A 19100-nucleotide genomic window follows, 5' to 3' on the forward strand; every position below is an offset into this window, starting at 1 on the left:
CCTGGGCTGTCACTGGCAGGAGTAATTGCAAAAATTGATTCACAGGGAATGCCTGTAGCAGGCAAATCCCTTTGACAGACCACACAGCCATCAGATTCTGCATTTATTTGAGTCAATCAATGCTCTCATGCATATTTGGGTCGTAAATGCTCTGATATAAATTGCATTTATTCTTGTGACAGCTGTGTTCCGTTACCTGTTATTTATTTGGCTCTGTTGTCCTCTGGTTTTACACCTTGTGGAGCTGTCAAGTCAGCTGCTCCCCACTGACAGAGCTCACAGCTCAGAGCCTTCCAAAAATAACCCCTCCAAAGGGATTTCAGCAGCAGCAGGGTGGATGTTGTTGGAAAGTCATTGGACGATCTTTTTTTGGGTTGTTTTATTGGAAAGAGGAGCTTCGTGCTTCTTGCCTGCTTTTTTCCCCCCCAAATTCCAGAATTAGACTTTTCATTTACGATCCAGAGGTCATTGATGCTGATAATCCCACTGATTAATGTGAATTTTGGATCACACCCCGCGTGTCTCAAGGCTGAATTAATCAGGTTATTCAGCATTTGAAATGGTGGGATGCTGACTTGGACGTTCCTGATTTTCCCTTGGAAGCTTTTTTAGCTTCACATCTTTTCACATCGTAAAAATGGCAGAAGATGTGATTGGGAGATGAATGAACTGCAGTGTCCTTCCAAGGGAAAGGTCACATTGCAGTGGGCACAGTGCTCTGGGCGAGTCACAGGCATCTTCTGCCACGTACCCTTCGTGCCAGGCTGCTGCACCAGCCTTGCAAGGTGCCAGTGGCTTTGGTGTTAATTCAGGAAAGCATTTAATCATGGAATTGATGACTCTGAAGTGCCCAATACAAGCATGTGCTTAAGTGCCTCGTTGGAGCAGGGCCAGTGCAGATGTACCTTTGCAGAGCAGAGATTTGTGAGCCACTTCTGGTCTAGTTTCTGTGTCAAACAGAGATGAAAACACTCATAGTTTTATTCAACAGGTTTTATTTGCACAAGGATTTTGGGATGGATGCAGGCACTGAGTGTTCTGTCAATAGGGTTTATGTGTGAGCTAAACAGCAGCACTGTCCATGGCATTACTACTGAAATATATGTGATATAAAGCTGCATGTGCTGCTTTTCAGGTATTACCATTTCTCTGTTATCTCCATTTATTTTACTCTAAATGGAAAAAGAGTAAATCTGTAATTTAGATCAAATATCACGGTGGAAAATAGAAACACACTCATATGGCTCACAAAATATAGACACAAATGGGTATGTATTATTTATAAAGCAGCTTTGACATCTTAATATACTGGAAAAAGGAGATACATTTAGTCATAGTTCAGCATTCTGCACGTTTTGGAACTATCTCAGATCATCATCCATGAAAAATTCATAATTTGGATCTTACTTTAATTTTATGTGCACATTTCAACTTGGGGGGGGGATTCCTTTGCTCTTGTCTTTTTTTTACCTGTTCTATCCCCCCACCCTGTTTTGTACAATTAAAAGCAGACAGCTGGGGTTGGGCAATGCCAAAGGCCCACCCTGCCCTCCAAGAACAACATGATAATTAATGAGAACCAGAACTCTGACTAAAGAGGGATCCTCAGGTGTTCTGGTGTCCCACCCACGTCCTTCTGGGTTTGCTGAACACAGGGAAAGTTAGAAAGTTCATGCTGCACAGCAGTAAAACCCATGTAGTTCCTCTAATGTGGACAGACAAAATCCAGGTATAAATCAGCTTAAAACTTGCCAAGTTGCAAATGAATCAGGAATGTGGTGTGAGTGCCCCCTTCCAGGTGTTCTCAGGGGTGTCAGTGGTCAGGTTGTTCTGAGCTGGGCTGGAGGAGTGAGCTCTGAATTGAGGTGAGTTTGCAGAGGTCACTATATCAAGAGCCTCATTCCTACACGACAGAAGATCCTGGGTTAATGCTTTGGGGTTTTTTTGGAGGGGAAGCGAAGGGAAAAGGTGAACTTGTAGTCCTTCAGCTGAGGCCATTCCTGTGTTGCTCAGTGATGGGTTTGGATACAAGCTCAGTGTTGGCAAAAGGACCTAATGAAGAGACGAGAGTTTTTAACTACAGGGCTGGTGCCAGTGGGGTGACAGTGGTGTTTGCTGGTTTCCCTCACTCTTTCATGGTTTCTTTAAAATACTGCTTGGAAGGATGAAAGAACCTCAGTGTCTGTAGCCCATTTCTCTCAGGTCTCTGCTGCAAGAACCAACAGGGAGCCCCCGACTTGTTTTCTCGTTGCTTGAAACTCCTCCCAACCTCCACTTCACCTTCTCAGTAAGGTTTAGGCAGAAGCTCTTGATTTATTCTGCCCTGGTTTCGCCCATCCCCAGATCCTGAGCTCACAGCAGACTCCAAGGGGCTGGTGCTTTCAAGTAATACGAGTTCACGGGTCCGAAGTTTCTCTGGGAATGAAAGATCTGTTTGATTAAGGAAACACCGACTTCTGAAAGCCCATCAGCCTGTGCAGCTCCGTGAGGCAGGGCTGCAGAATGTCTAATTAAATGGAACTGCTCTCTGGAGGATTTGGTTTGCAGAAAATTAGTTTTCATGTTCTCGGTCTGATGTTTATTAAACGTTTCTTCCCTTTTTCTCTCCTGTGCAGTTTTCATCTGCAGTTTCATGGTGGCGGCGCCGATCTTTGGTTACCTTGGTGACCGTTTCAACAGGAAGATCATCCTCAGCTGTGGGATCTTCTTTTGGTCAGCTGTCACTTTTTCAAGCTCCTTCATCACTGAACAGGTAAGATCCTTCGCAAAGGCACGTAGTGTCCTGAAAAGGCGGACGGTGTGTTCCTGAAAAACTCCCCATCCCGGAGCGCTAGAGGGGAACGTGTCCCCCTGGTGTGTGTTTAACATTTAGCATGTTGCATTAGCTGACCTTTTGTGGGTGAAGTGTGCTCTGTGTAACTGTGTTTGCTTAACTGTGAAAGCTGCTGTTCTTTGATCGTGCACATTCATAAAAAATAACGGATGAAGCGTATCCGAGCAAGAGTTTCTGTTGACATAAGGGCTTTGTTTAGAGGGAGATCCTAGAGGAGCTTTAAAAAGGCTTTACAGAAGTCCTGGGAAAAGAAACCCAGGGCTATAAGTGGTTCTTTTGTCTTCTGATGTGTAACAGAAGCCATTGGAGTTTTTTTGGGAAGTTGCTCGTGGCTGTGGAATAACAAAATGCAGCCAGCAGTGGTTTTACACGTGGACTTTGGCTTCTGTCCACAAAGGCAGAGAAGGTGGATGATAATACAGAGATTAGATGTAGTTTCAGCTCCTTTAACACTAGCTGATGGGTATATCTGGGGAGCTGATGGTGGAGTTGCCAGGCTCACTTAATTTTGCCAAGCTCTGCACAGCTCCTCTGCTGCTCCCAGGACAGCCCCAGGACCCCGTTCCCAGGACTCCTCACTGCATCCCTTTGCTTGTCTGTCAGAGCCACTCAGAGGAAACAATGATCTGGCAGTTTCTGGGGAAAAATATCCTCTCATTTAAATCATATTATAGAGGAGATTTAATTGCTGCAGGTGGCAACATTCCTGGAGAGACAAATCACAGCTCCTGGCATCGTCAGCCTGGTTTCCCCCAGGGAGGGAGGGACATTCCTCATCCTTTCTGCCCAGCTGCGTTCCAGGGATTGCAGCGCTGTGGTCACGCCTAAAGAGTGACAACCTGGGACCAAACCTCCCCACCCTGTTTCCTCCTGCCCACCCACGGGCTCTGCAGGTTCTAATAAAAGACAATTCCCACCCAAAGCAGGCAGTGGCTCTTACATGTAGGTCTGGCTTTCACCTCAGATTGGCTGGTGCTGCATTTCCAGAGCAAAATGCACAGTGGCCAAATGTGGAAGCCTTTAACTCAGTAAATTATTCTGGTTTATAGCTGGCCTGTAAGCATCCTTTCCAGAGGAAGAGAACCTCTCATATAAAACAGAGAGGCTTTTTTGGGTTTCTTTCTTTCTTCCCTTTTTTTTTTTTTATTCTTTAAATGTCTCTCATAACATTCTGCAAAAGCAGCTGTGATCTGAGCCCAGAGAGAGAAGCATCTGTGAAAGAACTGATAACCTGCTTAGAAACACTTGTCATGTTATGGACGTACATCATGCTCAGGTTTTCCTCAACCTCTCTGCAGTGGACATGGTCCCACAGCTGGAAGTAGGGGGACACTGCAACTGGACTTATGTTTTCAGACTTGAATTTCAGTTTAAGGATTTCAGGCTTAGTACCTGAAGTAGTTCAGGGATTAATAGATATAATTAATATATATAATATATATATTAATATATATAATTAATAGTAATATATAGGGTCATTAGTATACAGGAGTTCAGGGTGGAAGAACATACTGTTAGCCAAAGAAAGGGAGAATAATGTTTTTAAAGCTGGATTATGTTTGGAATCCAAACCCCAATGTTTTGGATGCCATAAGAGAGACAAGATCAAAATAGCCAGGCCTGTGTCAATTCATGCTGGATTTGCATCAGCACTAACTCTGGACCCAAACTACCATTTTGATAGAAATACTTAGAAAAATCCCCTGTCCTGATTTTATACTTAGAAAAATCCCCTGTCCTGATTTTCCTGGGATCTTGAACTCCACCTGAAGACGTAGCTATTAATCCAGAGGTCTCATGCTCAGCTCTTATAATCAACTCCAGGAGATGATGGAGAACTTTGCAGCTGCTGTAAGGATGTGCTTTGCCCAGTGGCTCCAGCAGTTGACTAAGGTCATAAGAATAATCCCAACTTCCCATAGTATCCTTCCCAATTTGGTATCCATGTTGGAGGCCTGGTCTCTAGTGGGGAGGTCATGCTACGTTGAACAAGATGAATTCCTGACACAGTGATGAGAAAAAGGGGCAGGGAAGAGCTGCTGCAGCTTTTTTCCTCATGTAGTGACTAACTGGGCATCTCTCCTGATCTTTGTCCTCTGAGATTCATTTGGGGAGCAGAACACTGACTATTCTCTCACATTTTTTCCTTTTCTCCTTTAAGGCTGTGTGTGTTTGTCAGGGAGGAGGGTTGGGAGCTGAAATATCAAAACCTCTTTGCTGGCACAAATAAAAGCAGTAGTAAAACCACTGTGAGTAGAGAAGTGCTCCCATCCAAGTCCACATGAAAACAGTGCTGGAAGGAGCAGGTTGGCAGAGGCTGAGCCCGCTGAAGAACTGCACAGCATTGATGTGGCAACACCAAAAATCCTGAATTAGGTGAGAAACAGTAGCCATTCGGTATAAACAGGAAACTGTCTTCAGGGATTGTCTTTCTTCAAATTTGGACAGTGACTGGTGCCTCCTGCCTCCTGTCAGTGTGTAATTAGATAGAACACACAGCCACGGAGCTCAAATTTGGAGGGTAAATGGGAAGAGACAGCTTAACAAAGGCACAGAGCAGCTGCAGAGCTGCTGAACTCTGAAGGCACCCAGTTTGTAAAGGTTTTTGGCAGCCTGTTGGTAATATTAGTTCCTGGCTAAAATTTGGAAACCATAAAAAATGCTATTATATTATGTGAGTAAATATGTAGATTATTTGTAATTCATTGTGCAAACAAGTGCACAGCAAAGGACATGTTAATTATTATCTGTCCTGCTGCCTTTCCACAGCTTCCCATGGGCTCTGGGGTATCCCTTGGGTCACCTGTCCTGACTGTGCCCCCCAATTCCTGGTGCCCCCCAGCCCCTCACTGGGGGTTGAGGAGCAGAACAGACCCTGACTCTGTGTAGGCACCTGAAAACATCCCTGTGTTACCAACACTGTTCTCAGCACAAATCCAAACCATGGTCCCCCAGAGCTGCTGGGGACAAAATTAACTCCATCCCGGCCAAAACCAGCACAAAAGGATTGGAGTTTAACAACAGTGCAGCTAAAGTGCTGTCTAAATGCTGTTTGATGCTGTTTGGTTTAAAAAGAGTCACTGAAAACTGCCAGGTAAATCAGGAATTTGGTGTATGTGCTGTGCACGTAGTTGCTAAAGAGCATTGCATTATTAAAATATCCTTAGTTATTTATTATCAAACATCTCTTGGTTCTTAACATGGAATAAGGGCCATCAAATAAATGAAGAATGAATCTCTCATCTGATGGCAGCTACTAAATAATTGGCTCTCATAAGTTAAAAAATGAAAATCAGGCCAAAATTTAAGGGTTGTTCCAGAGTATATGGGAGGTGATAGAGAAAACAGCAAAATAGAAACAGGACAATTAGATGTTTGTAAGTTTGGTTACTGTTCATAAGGTCTTAAATTACATTTAAAACAAATCAAAATAAGAAACCAAATAAGCACTGTATCACAGAGTAATTCCATAAATACACCTGGTTCCATGGATAAAAATAGCTTGTGGCAAATGTAACTAAAGAAAATCATCAGAAGTAACAAGGCTGAGACAATATTGAAAAGGTCACCTTTTATTCTGTCAAATAGTGTGATCATTTATGTTAGTGCAGAATTCCTCTGTAGAAAAATAAGATGTGAGCCCTCCTTTGCTTTGGTACTTGCACGTTTCTGCTCTATAACACTGTTTAGCACTTCCTAAAATAAAAGTTCCATCAAGAAATCATTAACAAACTTGTTAATTAACCTAAAATTAGGTAAAGTTGGTACATATTTAGACATATCTCTAGATTAACTCCATTTATAGAAACTTCAGTAAAATATGTACATGTCTTAATTTGTATTTTGGAAGTACAAACATCTGCCTTTTAATCAGTCTTGCCCCTGCCAGCTCACAAATTTGGGCACTTTCACCTGCACATTTCTGAGTCAAAGGGTTGCTGGTTTCCCCATGAGCAAAGGCTTCTGCTCAGGAGGGATGCTCTGTGAGGTTGGGACACCCAGGGTACCTCAAAACCAGCCAGAGCAGGCTGTGGGAACGTGGGTTTGCTGGAGCTCCACATGCCAGAAAGTTGGGAAATGGCAAAACAAGGTAAACCAGGAACGTGCTTTTGAATCCTTCCGTTCTTGGTAGATATTTCTGTTCAAATGTTGATATAGTTAACAGGATAAAGCCTTTATGCTCCCACTGCAAGTGAGCCTGGATAGGTATTTCTTCTACTGTTGTTTTCTTTTCCTTTCCTTTTGATTTATCTCTGAAAGAGGAAGCAAATAGTCCACTGTGGAATTCCACTTAGCCTGCAGTGCTTGCTCATGTCCTGTCTTTCAGACTTGCCAGATGTATTTTTATTTCCAAAGCTTGTCTTTCGAGGGGAACCTAAAAGAGAAGCAACAAATGACGTGCAGTGTGGAACAATTGGTTAGCTGGGTTAATTTTAAAAAACATAAACATAAACCAGCCACCCCCCTGCACACAATGATTCACTCCAAGGGGGAAAAAAAGCCTTTAGTCTTAAGTGCCCTGGCAGAAGTTGTAACATAAAACACACTCCTGTGCCTGTGCTGAGATAAATCCACAGTTTGAAAAACAGAAGCAAACAACACTAAAATCCCCAGGCTGTCCTTTTGTGTGTAAGGAGGGCACTGGGTGTTTTCTTTGAAGTCACCATGAATTACTGGAATGTTTATATCCCACTCTTCCATCCTATTATTTTGGAGCAGAGCTCTCTTTTAGAAAGGAGGCAAAAGGGGTTCTCCCAGAGCTCTGAGCAGTCAGCACGTGCGTCCAGTGCAACTCAGGCAGCTCCTGACAGGCCCTGTGGCTGCTGCTGAAGTGGTGCTGGAACTGCCATGGGCTCCTTGTGGCCAGAGCTGTTGGTTGGCTCTGCTGTGCTTTGCCAGCCTTGGATGTGGCACTGGAACCCTGCAGACCAGCTGGTGCTGTTGGCATTTGGATTTCTTTGCCCTTTGCCAGACTGCTCAGGAAAAACATTATCCACTGTGTCTCTCTGAGCAGAGAGGAGATGAGGTGGGTGATGCAGAGCTCCAGTGCTGCTGCTCTGCCAGCCAGAGGTGTCAGCGCCCAGATGAGTCAGGGCTGTAGTTATACCCCCCCTGCATTGCCTGGTACCTGCAGCCTCCCCTGCTCTGCCCCTGCTCTCTGAGGGGAGAGATGCAACCTGTGCATCTTCTCCCTGGTTATCAGAGCTCCAGGAGAGCTGCTGTGCTGGGGGGACTGGGAGCAGCAGGCGCCAGGTGAAGGAGGTGCTGTGCTGGGTTAGGTGGCTCTGAAGTCCCAGAAGAGGGGAAGAATGAGGGCTCTCATCTCTGCTCCACATTGCAGAGTGGAATTCTTTATGGACTGATTCTGCCTCGTGTCCCTCTCCCATATGTCTGGAAGCAGATGGTTTGAAGAAAGATAATTCCTACAGCCTCCTTAATTGTTAAGTTTGGAAAAGTCCTCTGAGATCATCAAGTCCAACCATCAACCCAGCACCACCACCATGTTCACTGCTAACCCATGTCCCCAGGTGCCACATCCACATGTTTTTTGAATGCTTCCAGGGATGGTGACTCTGCCTCTGCCCTGGGCAACCTGTGCCAGTGCCTGACAACCCTTTCTATGAAGATTTTTTTCCTGATATCCAACCTAAACTTCCCTGGTACAACTTGAGGCCATTTCCTCTAGGAATGTCACTAGACCTGCATCCCCTGTCAGCTCCTGCTGTGCAGAGCCTCACCTGCACTGCCATGTGCTGCTGATGGTGTTGCCCATCAGAAGAGATGGATCTCCCTCGAGTCTGGATGTACCTACACTTGCTGGAGATGGGGCTGGGATCTCCAAAGATCTTTGGGTGTAGGAATTGTCAGGTTCCTGCAGCAGTTCTGCTGTGAGAAACTCCCTCATGGCTGCTTTAGTCTCCAGCTCCAGCCAGGACTAGACAAGACAACAAAATCCATGTGCCCTGGACAAGGAAGTGTGAGGGTTTCCATGGGAATTGAAAGGCACTATTTCTTTGACCCCTCTCCAGCAGGAAGGCTCCTGGTGCTCCTTCCCAGTGCTACTCCCAGTTCTCTTAGAAGTTTTACTACCTTGCATTTTTTAATATGGATTATATGAGGTGTACAGTAAGAAAAAATACACTATTGCTTATTGATTTAGTAATGAAGGACTGACTGAGCTGGTCTTAAGGGATACTGGGCATCTGTCAAGTCTGCTCTAATCTTCAGCACATCTGATTCCAAATACTGTGTGGGAAACTCTTTTCCTGCAAGAACAACATCTTCTCTTGCACAGAGAAGCGTAATGATTTGAACTCTTGGATCTTGGGTCCTCATTGTTCCCTCAGATTTTGCTGACCCAGGACAGAAGAGTTGGGAAAAGATTTATATAGATGAAATAGTTGCAGAGTGCAGAATTACTGTCAGGTATTTGTCTCCTGGTTGCTTTATATTCCTACCTTGTCCCTTTGCACCTGTCACCCTTCCAAGGGAAACTATAAATGAAAACCAGATTAAGGTGTTCTCAGAGCAGCAGCCCCAAAAAAGCCAATCTATGAGAGGAGGCAGCTTTTCATAGGTGTTATCAGAAATTGGAATGTTGCATTTTCTGCTCAGAGTGTTGGTTTTTTCCATCCAGTATCTGTGCCTGTGTATCTGTGAAGCATTTGGGAAGAGTTATTGAAAACACAGCTGGTGATGAGCAGGAGAGAGACAGAGCACAGCTCCAAAACTTACTCAGGAAGCTTATTCCTGTGATGAGAGAAATGAACTAAAAGGAACTATCATAAGGAATATCTCTGCCATACATTGCATTTCCCACCTGCAGAGTGGCTGGAACAGGACTGGTTCTGTTCTGCCCTCTGGGACCTGAAAGCAATCAAGATACAGCCCCCCCAAATCCCACCTTCCCCACGCAGGGTCAGTCTGGTACCAACCACATCCCATTCAAACTTCCCAAATCACCGCAGTTACATGCTGCTGTGTCCATAAATGTGCCTCCTGCCCTCTGCCACCTCCTCTCGGGTCATTAACTGGTTTGAAGTCGTGCAATATCTGAATCAAACCCTGTGGATGCTGAAAGAGGGGCTTTTTCTCTTGCTGAGTATCAGAGCTCAGCTGCACTGTTGTGTGTTCACTGGAATGGAGGCAGGGGCTTGCACTGAAGTGCCAGACCTGCCCCTCAGGGCTCAGGCATTTTCCAGAGCAGGTGGACAGAGCTTTGTGCTCGGACAGTGTCAAGAAACAGGCTCAGAGGTCAGTGCTGATTTGGCTCAAAGCTCGGTGCTGATTTGCAGAGGGTCTCAGTGAGGATCTCTGTAATCACCTGCCCTGTTTCAGAGAGCTGTTGTTTATCTGGGTTACTGAATATGTTGAAATCATTATGATAGGGTCTATGATTGTGGTTCTGATTCATCTCCTTCTTTGGAAGTCTGTGGGAACCTTTTGTGTGTCTTTGTGGGAATTGAGTCAGACCCTGCTTCTCTTTAAATCAACACACATTTGGTGCAGTTTCATCGGCTCATGAAAATGCTTGGTGACAGCAGCTGGGGACTGTGGGGCAGGAAAGATCTTCACAGGCCAAAGACCTTTACAGGTTTGCCCCATTTTTATGCAGAAACCTGAATGTATTGTCTCTGTGTTGAAGAGTAGGAAAGCTCAGTTGCTGTGCCAGTTAATGGGTGGTGTGGGAGCAAAGCCTGCCTGTGACATCCCACCTGTCCTGCTTTTGTTGTGCCTGAGCAGGAAATCTCACTGGCACTATTTGCTGAGGAGGCAGAGGGAAGAAGGCATATTTATTTTATTTCCAGGCTGTGTGTGTCTTGGAAACATTCCTTCTTCTTGTGTTGTCTATGAAAATGTGCGTTCTGCTTGTCATGCTGCAGCAGAGGCCTAACCCCAGGGCATGCTGATGGAACACAAAAAATGTCTTCTTGCTTCAACCCTGTCTTACTGGAAGTCTCTATAATGCCTTAGCATTATGTTTTATAAATAATTATTACAGCATCTTAAGCTCAGCCTTGTTCAAGGCATCCAAGGAATGGAAGAAAGGGAAAATGCTCCTTAAATAGTCTGGGATTGAATCAGTTGGTGGGGGGGAAAAAAAGAAAAAAAGAAAAGAAAAGAAAACAATAAAGTAGCAGTGCTGCATGTAAGTTTTCAAACAGTGCCTGGGTGGCACCACGTGGTCCTGGTCCTTTGGGAAGAAGCTTTCCAGGTAGTTGTGTACCGAGAGCACCAAGTTGGTGGTGTAGAACATGTCCCTTCATGCTTCACTGGGATGTTCAAATATGGGTCTGGAGAAATGTTACCATTTTGAAGGCTGTGAGCTGGCACGTGTTCAGTGGGGGAATAATTGAGGCAGCTTATGGATTGTGTTCCTGGGGCTTTTGCCTTGGAAAAAAGCAGGATGCTTCAGGAGGGTTTAGTGATGATGCCTCACAGACAAAGAAAAAAATCTATTCATCCCAGTTTTAGGCTCCTTGGGAGGCCTGGAAACAAATGGAAACTTTCTTTTAACAGGGCCCTGGTGGCTCTTGAAGGTTGTGCTTATTGTCCTGAAAAACAGGATTCAGGAGAGAGGCAATGTGTTATTCAGGCAGTGGCTTGTGTTCAGATGCAAAAGTATGGATTTGAGCCTTTCTTTGGCTGTCCTGGTTGCCTGCTGATCCAAAAAGCTGGTCCAAAAGCATCAGTCACTGTAGGAAGTGTAAGTGCTTCCCCATGGCCACACAGTCTGTGGCCTCCTGGGTCCTGCATAAAGGCTGGAAAAAGAACCATTGTGTTCTGAGTCATGTGCAAATAGTGGGAAGATGGGAAATGTCTTACAGTACCAGGTGCTAAATTAGTCTTTTGAAGTGTTGACATGTCTTTTAAATGCATAAAGTTCCCAGGCTACACAAAACACTGCATTTGCAATGCAGATAACTCGAATTAGAGTACTAATCTCGACCCTGTGTAATAGATTTTGAGCTGGAAATCCCTGGGAGTGGTGCTGATCATGGAGTCTGAAAACATGATTGACGAAGTCTCGGGAGAAGACAGTCACAAAACATGCAAATGTGTTTAGTGTGGTTTAATAGGGTTGTCATTTTGTCAAACAGGCTGGGTTTGGAGAACAAAATGAAGCTGCAGCATGACAAAAACGTGTCAATTTAATAACACTTTGTAAAGGGACATGACAACTGTTCAGAGATGATCATGAATAAGAAGCTCCTGGGTGCAAGGAATTGGTAGATGCATCAGTCCCTCTCTGGGAATCTGATGCTAAAAGTGAGGCATCTCTCAGATGTGGGACAACATCTTGCAAGGTCAGCCTTCCACACAGTTCTTGGAGGCTTCTGGCTCTTGATTGAGTCAGCAGGCCAGGGAAGCGTGAAAACAGAAAGCAGGAACAAAAAAAATGCAGAGTTTGGAGTGATCTGGATGGTCCTTCAGCAGAGCTGCCTGAAAGGACTGACCTGCTGGTGCACTTGAATTTTTAACATGTGCAAAGTAAAATATGCCAAGAATCAGCAGAACCAGCAGTGTGGGGAAGGATGCTGGGACTGTAACTTTGTGCTCATTGCATTTAAACCTTGAGGGATTCCATTAAAACGTGTCCTTCACGGCCTCTCAAAGCTTGTTCTACCCTTGAAAATGCACACAGTGAAGGCAGAGCACTCACACCTGGGTGTCTCAGTCAGCTGGCTGTTGGTTTTTCCAAAAAAATCACAGTTTCTGCAGCGGTTTCAGGGATAGGGACATGGGGTTGTGCTCTCCAAGAACCTCCAATCCAACCTGTCTGTTGGATTTGACTCAGCTTTGAGTTAGGAATTGGTTCAAACCAAAGAGTGTGAGCCAAGACAGCCCACAGGGTTCATGGGGTTGGATCTCACACGTACCTGTGGACGTCACTGGAGGTGGAGATCTTGGTAGTGTTGGGTATCAATGCCTGCAAGTGTTTGTCCTGAAAAATCTGGGATCTCTTTACAGCTGGATGCTTGGATTCAAAGCTTTGCTTGTGGCTGGAAGCCTGTTACTGCCCATCAATATTTTTGGTTCTGTGTCCACAAGACATTTCTGTGCATTTCTGAACCTGTGCTGTGTCAAGAACCTTGCAAAATTACACTGTATTTCTCCCAGTCCCTATTTTTGTGATTATGGTCATGTTTGCACATCTCAGGAAGGGAATTGGTGATAGTGCCTAATGCCAGAGATGTTTGTGGCAAGTGCTGGTAAGTGTGTCCCACCTGACAGATCTGGAACAAAAAGCAACAGTTTGCTTCCACCTCAGGACTATTAAGGTTCTCAGGGGAGCAGTTTTGGAAGATCCACTCTGGCTGAGCTGGGTGTAATGGTTTTGTAACAGGGATAAATGACCACTATTTCAGCCACGTGAAGTGCCTGGACTCCTCTGGGCCTTACACCAGAGCCAGGGATGGAAAGAAGAGCTTTAATTCCATGTTCCAGCAGGCACTGGGAACACAGGGCTCTTTATGATCCCTGTGATTTATTTAAGAACATCAGCCTTTTTCTTTGAGGTCTGTTTTACAGCAGTGATGCTGTACCACCCTATGGGATGGGGCTCTGGTGAATAAGCAAAGCAATCTGGTGCCTTCCTTCCAATTCCATCCCAGCCCCCTGTCATTAATGCACTATTAATGACCAAGGAATTGTGAAGAATGTAAATCCTCCCATTTGCATGTCATGTCATATTTTTACCACGGGTCAATGGGATGAGGAGCCCTTCAATTAGGGAGCTGAGATGCTGCTTTGTCTCAGCTGAGGTTTTTGTCGGGACCTGGTGGAGCTGCCTCGTCACCCAGAGTCTTGTAATGACATTTCCTAAGGGATGGAGAATGGGAATTGGGCTCATTTTCTCTTTGTGCTACCCAAAAACAACTGAAAAGTACCAGGAGGTTCCCTCGGGTGGGTTTGGAGGGAGGGCAGTGATGGGAACCTGGATTTCAGAGCCTGCAGTTTTAGAGCTGAAGGGGAATTTCACCTTCGACATTTGCAAGTAGCTCAGAAAAATCTTGCTCCTGATTTTTGTCCCTGCAAAGCACAAAGCAGCTCCCTGCTGGCTCTGGGGAGTGCTGTGGGAGCCTTGCTACTTCCAGGGTGGTTTGGGGTTTGTGTTTTTCTCCAGAGCACTTAATTAGGTGCTTCACTTCAGAGCCTATCTGTGGGTATGCAGTTGTTAAACACTTTAGTTGCTGATTGAAGGGTTTGATGAGTGAAAAAAGGAGTATCTTACAGCCTTTATTGGCTATTTTTATATATTAAATAATAATAAAATCTCATGCAATAAGGATGCTTTAATCAGCCAGATTCTTAAGTGCATTTCCAAATAAAACCCTCCACATTCAATTAAGTGTGTCTGAACAGGCCACCTGGGAGAGCTAAAGCCATTAACAAATACTAGAGACAATCAAAGGAGAGGTGAGTGGACTTTGCTTCATCTCCCTTGCTCATTTCTGTATTTAAATATGTATTTTGGTATCTTTCTGCTGGCTGTAGTCTCTCTTCTCCTTGCAGGGCTCCAAGTACCAGCTGAATTTTCCCAAAAGGGAATTGTTCAAAGGTGAGGTGTTTGGAGCTGAGAATCAGGGGGACACTTAATGCATCCAAATGAGCTGAAGTTTGGAAGTCTTTGACAAAGTGTAACTGGAGGCTGCAGAGGAATCAGAACAGGAGAACCAGACCTGCATTAGAAGCTGTACCAGAAGTCCATCCTAACTTTGGAAGGGTTTCAATATTGACCTTTGAGCAAATGATTAATCAAATATACTAAGGTTTAGTAACTCAGTAGCTTGCTGTGAAATCTTCGTGTGGTGTAGTGGTCTCATCTGTAACCTGGTTATAACCTCCAGCCAGCATATAAATATAAATATATATATGTATATATAAAATAAGCATTTGTGAATAAAACAAATGTGAATGTGTGAATAAAACGTGTGAACACTTGAAGGAAGGCCCCGGGCATTTTCACTTCAGTATTAGTGACCTGCCTACCAGAGTTCAGGGGACCTTTGGGTCAGAGAAGCCTCCTTTGTTGGACACAAATATTTATACTTCCCATCCCAAGCAGGCTTAAGGGAAAGGGAGTGAAGAAAAACCTGGTTAGGGTGAATGCAACAGGGACACAGCAAATGAGGTGGTGTCTGCCCTGTGGATTTAACTGAGTTAATGCCAAAGTGGCATCCTCACTGTAGAGCTGTGCTTCTGTCCCTAGAGCCTGCAGTGCTGCTTTGGTACCTGATGGGAGGTGTGAGGATGGAGCCAGACTCTTCTCAGAGGTACCCAGAGAAAAGATGAGGCAACGGCACCAACCAAAATAGTGGAAATTCCAATTAAACATAAGAAGAAACATTTTTCCTATGAGGGTGGTCAAACACTGCAACAGGTTGTCCAGCATGGTTGTGGCTTCTCCATCACTGGGGATATTCAGAACTCAACTGGATTTGATCCTGATCAACCTGTTGTAGTTGATCCCACTTTGAGCAGGGGCACAGACCAGACTATCTCCAAAGCTCCCTCCCAGTCTCAGCTCTTCTCTGATCCTGTGATGGGCATGCAAAGGAGAAGAGCAGTTTGCAAATGGTGATGGAAGATGGACTTACCACCAGGAGTTCAATTTGAAGGGAGGAGGCTGTAAACTTCAATAGAATCCAGTGGTGATGGAAGTTACAGGGAATGTTGTGTGCAGTCGTGACTTAAAAGGCAGCTGGGATTGTAAAGGGATGGGGAGTGAAAGGTGGTTGTGGGTGAGTGATGACACACATTGAGGGAAGAGGAGTCCAAACCCAACCACTTCCCTGCAGTGGGACAAGTGGCAGGAGAACCAGCAGCTGCAGTGAGTTCCCCAGGCTGCCCTGCCTGCTTGACTCAGGGCTGGTAAGGGGAGACCTCTTGTTGGAGGTGAGAAAGGGGGTTTATGGTTATATTTGTCTGACTGGTAACTGTAGCATGAATTTCTAAGTGCACTCATCTCTACAGAAAATGGATAAAACACCGATAGCTCTCAGCACTGACTCAGAGCTGATAACTCATCAACCTGTCTCCAACCAGACTCCCCCCAGCCTGTGCCCTGGCTGCTCCCTGAACAAAACCCACTCCTTTGGCTGTAGGAAATCCTGACACCAGTGCTTGCCCAACCTCTGAACAGGGGAGAAATGTACTGACCAACCAAACCCCCCAGGGCACTGTTCTGCCCCCGGGTTAGTCTGTGTTTGGGTCTCTCAGCTGGCAGTTCCCAGGAGGGGTAAGATTACTTGTAGACCAAGATAAAGATATTAATCTTCCTTTGTACCTGGACAGTAAAAAAACAGTGGCCAAAATTTGGAATGAATATTCGAAATCCAGGCTGGACTTGACAGGAAGACATGTTCTTCAGGATTGATATGGAACAACTCACCAGTACTGACTGTGTAACCTCTCTGTAGCTCTCTACAATATTTATTCTCCTTTTGTCAGAGAGGAGTTATATCCACCAGTGGAAGCCAGGTGCCTTGGTTATATATATTCAAAATTTGTAAAGCCTTAGGCATGCACAGAGGTGGAAGGTGTACTTAGGCTTATCTGTTCTGCTGTGGCCTTTGTCATCCATCCAGACACAGAATGGAATTTAAACATCAACATCATTGTTTAATGTCATCCTGTCTCTCATGCTACGCTGGTGTCCCTGTTTGACTTGGAAGCTTTGACATTCTTCAAGGTGACCCCCTCATTCCTGGGAGGGCTGAGGGAACTGGAGCGTTTGGTGTTTAAGCAAATATGTCCCCTGCTTTTGTAGTGTCATTCCATTGCTCAGCTCTTCCAGTGAGTCCCAGCTAATGAGCTGGAATTTGCAGTGTGAGTGTGCAGGAGCCAAAGCTCTTAGTCACCACCCCGATACTCCCAGCACAGTCCTGCTTTGGGTGACATCATGGGAATGGGGCATCTTTTCCTACCTGTGTGAAAGGTGTGGTGCAGCCTCTCTAACCACTTAGATCCTGCAAAGCACTGCCACACCTGGGAAAACTTACTGGAAAGGAAGGAGAGGTGTTTGCCTGGGCAGAAAATGCAGGCTGTGCTCAGGGAGGGCAAATGTTTGCACGTGAGTGCAGCTGTCAAAGCTGCTGAGCAGCCCTGGAACAGACCCTGGAGCCCTGTGGGGTTTGCTCTGCTCATCTCACCCCCCCCCCAGTGTGTCATATTTATCACTGATCACTTGTGACTGCCCTGCTCCCCTGGATGCTGTAGAAACACAGCACAGCTCACCTGAGCTTGCTCCAGAAACTCAGGGAAATTAAATCAATCCCAGTGCTTTCTCCTTAGTTTATTGTCATTCCACACACAAGTGCTTGAGGCTCTGTGTGGCAATCCTAGCTGCCTAGTGGCAGGAATGGCTTTATGCACATCTTCTTTCCAAGGGTGCAAACCCTGATTCTATATTCTTGGGTTTTGGCATAATGTGTATATGATAAAAGAAGGAAAATATGGCAAAACTCGGCTCAAATATGGAATTTCATGATGCTGAGCCCTCTTTTCCAGAAGCTAAATGTAGAATCCGTAGGAGTTTAACTCAATATCCTCACAAGGACACAGGTGCAGGTGCTGTAGCAGTATAAAAGATCCTTCTTTTAGACCAGCAGCACCAGTTCTAAGCATGGCTTGTCCTGGGGCTGTGCCCACACCAGGGATTTGTGCTGGGTTGGCTCCGTCTGTGGGATCTCATCGGTCCATGTGTCCCTCATCTGAAAGCAGCATCTGTTCAGCTTCTTTTGAGACCCTTACAAGCTATTCCACATTCAAATGCAAATACTTAATAACCAAAGCTTAGGGATCATATGATCCTTTAGACAGTAAATCTGGTGGTTCAGTTGTACACATATTTGGCAGATTATAGGTTTATCACTGGCAGCTAATCTTTTAAAGAACTGGGGCTTAACTCCTTTTGTTAACTAATTAAAAAAGAAGGAACTTCAAGCTGTAATTAGACCTATTAAAACATGTATTACTCACTCAATGGTCTATACAACCAGGATAAATGTATAATTAGGAGGTTTCACCAAACATGATTAAAGCCAGTCATGTGTCCTAGGCCATCAAACATTTATGTGTGTGTGAGATTGAGTCGGTGTGAGATATAAACCATATCGTACATTCTAGAGAAAATACATGGACTGCCTTGGACTTGATGTTCTTAGAGGTCTTTTCCAAGCTAAATGATTCTGTGATTCTGTATTATAAATATTTAACTCAATCATAAAAGCTTTTTTTCAGATGTGAATTCTGGAAGGATTGTCACACCCATAACTTCTAGTGTGTGGTGACAGTGATGGGACCAGGTCCTTCTGAGCCCATGATCTGTCACTGTTGTTCCCTACAGTCTATGATAATTTAAGAGATTTAGAAATTAGTGAGTGGAGTATTCCTGTTCTTGATCAGCACATTCCCCGGGGCATAAGGATTTGTATCCCTTCCAAAACTCATGTCGGTTGTGGGGGATTGGGTTTGGTTTTTGTTTGGGTTGTTGGTCTTCAAATGACAAAGGAGTAAATTCTTCAGCTTTATGGTTAGAGGCTATTTTTCCTTCCACATATTTAGGAGATGGGAAGAAAAGCAGGTCCACTGACCTTTTGTACCTCACATTCATAGGTGTGAGTGCTTCCTCCCTGCACTGGTTTCAGGTGATGTCATTCCTTGAAGGGCAATTCCCAGGAAGGCTGTGGCAGTTCTGGGTCTCTGCAGCCTCCTTTCTGTCCATGTATGTGGATGGTTTATTGTATATTGGAATCTTCCCTGGCAGCACTTTTGCATCCTGAGTTGCCACCAGTCACATTGTATGGCTCAGGTGTCCCTGTTATAACCCCTTCCCAGGGGTCCACATCCAGGCTGGTGCCTCGGAGCAGGGAGGGGGATTGATGCCATGAAGTCATTCCAAAAATCCCATTGCATCTCTCCAAACCAGGAGATGCTGACAGCTCTCGTGGAGGTGCAGACATCTCTGACACGACTGCTAACTAAAATTAAAGACATAAATAAATTGTTTGCTGTCATAGCTCTTTGTTTCAAAAAAACTTCGGTTTCAAGCACTTCATGTGAAGTGTTGAGGTTGCTGGGCTTAACCTGCAAGGAAGAAATTAGCTCTGGTCCTGAAAGCTGACTCAGATATTTCCAATTTTCCTGCCAGAGACTTATTTGCACTGATAAACAAATTACAGAAGAGTTCTCAAGTCATATAGACAGGAACAAGCTTCTTCCATATATATCAATTTCTGCTCGGGGAACAGTGAAATTCAGT

The 19100-nt window shown here is 44.9% G+C and overlaps 1 protein-coding gene across 3 annotated transcripts in view; it reads left to right on the forward strand.

Annotated features, from left to right (window-relative positions):
- LOC113971224 (protein spinster homolog 2-like) overlaps positions 1-19100 on the forward strand; it is a 132868-nt gene that overhangs the window by 58931 nt on the left and 54837 nt on the right. For all 3 annotated transcript variants that reach the window (XM_027690913.1, XM_027690915.1, XM_027690916.1), the window contains exon 3: positions 2616-2752. In XM_027690913.1, the coding sequence (XP_027546714.1) occupies positions 2616-2752 (137 nt within the window). The remainder of the gene's footprint in view (positions 1-2615; positions 2753-19100) is intronic.

The sequence above is a fragment of the Neopelma chrysocephalum genome, unplaced genomic scaffold, assembly GCF_003984885.1.
Source record: "Neopelma chrysocephalum unplaced genomic scaffold, ASM398488v2 Primary Assembly neopelma1_82, whole genome shotgun sequence".
Taxonomy (NCBI): domain Eukaryota; kingdom Metazoa; phylum Chordata; class Aves; order Passeriformes; family Pipridae; genus Neopelma; species Neopelma chrysocephalum.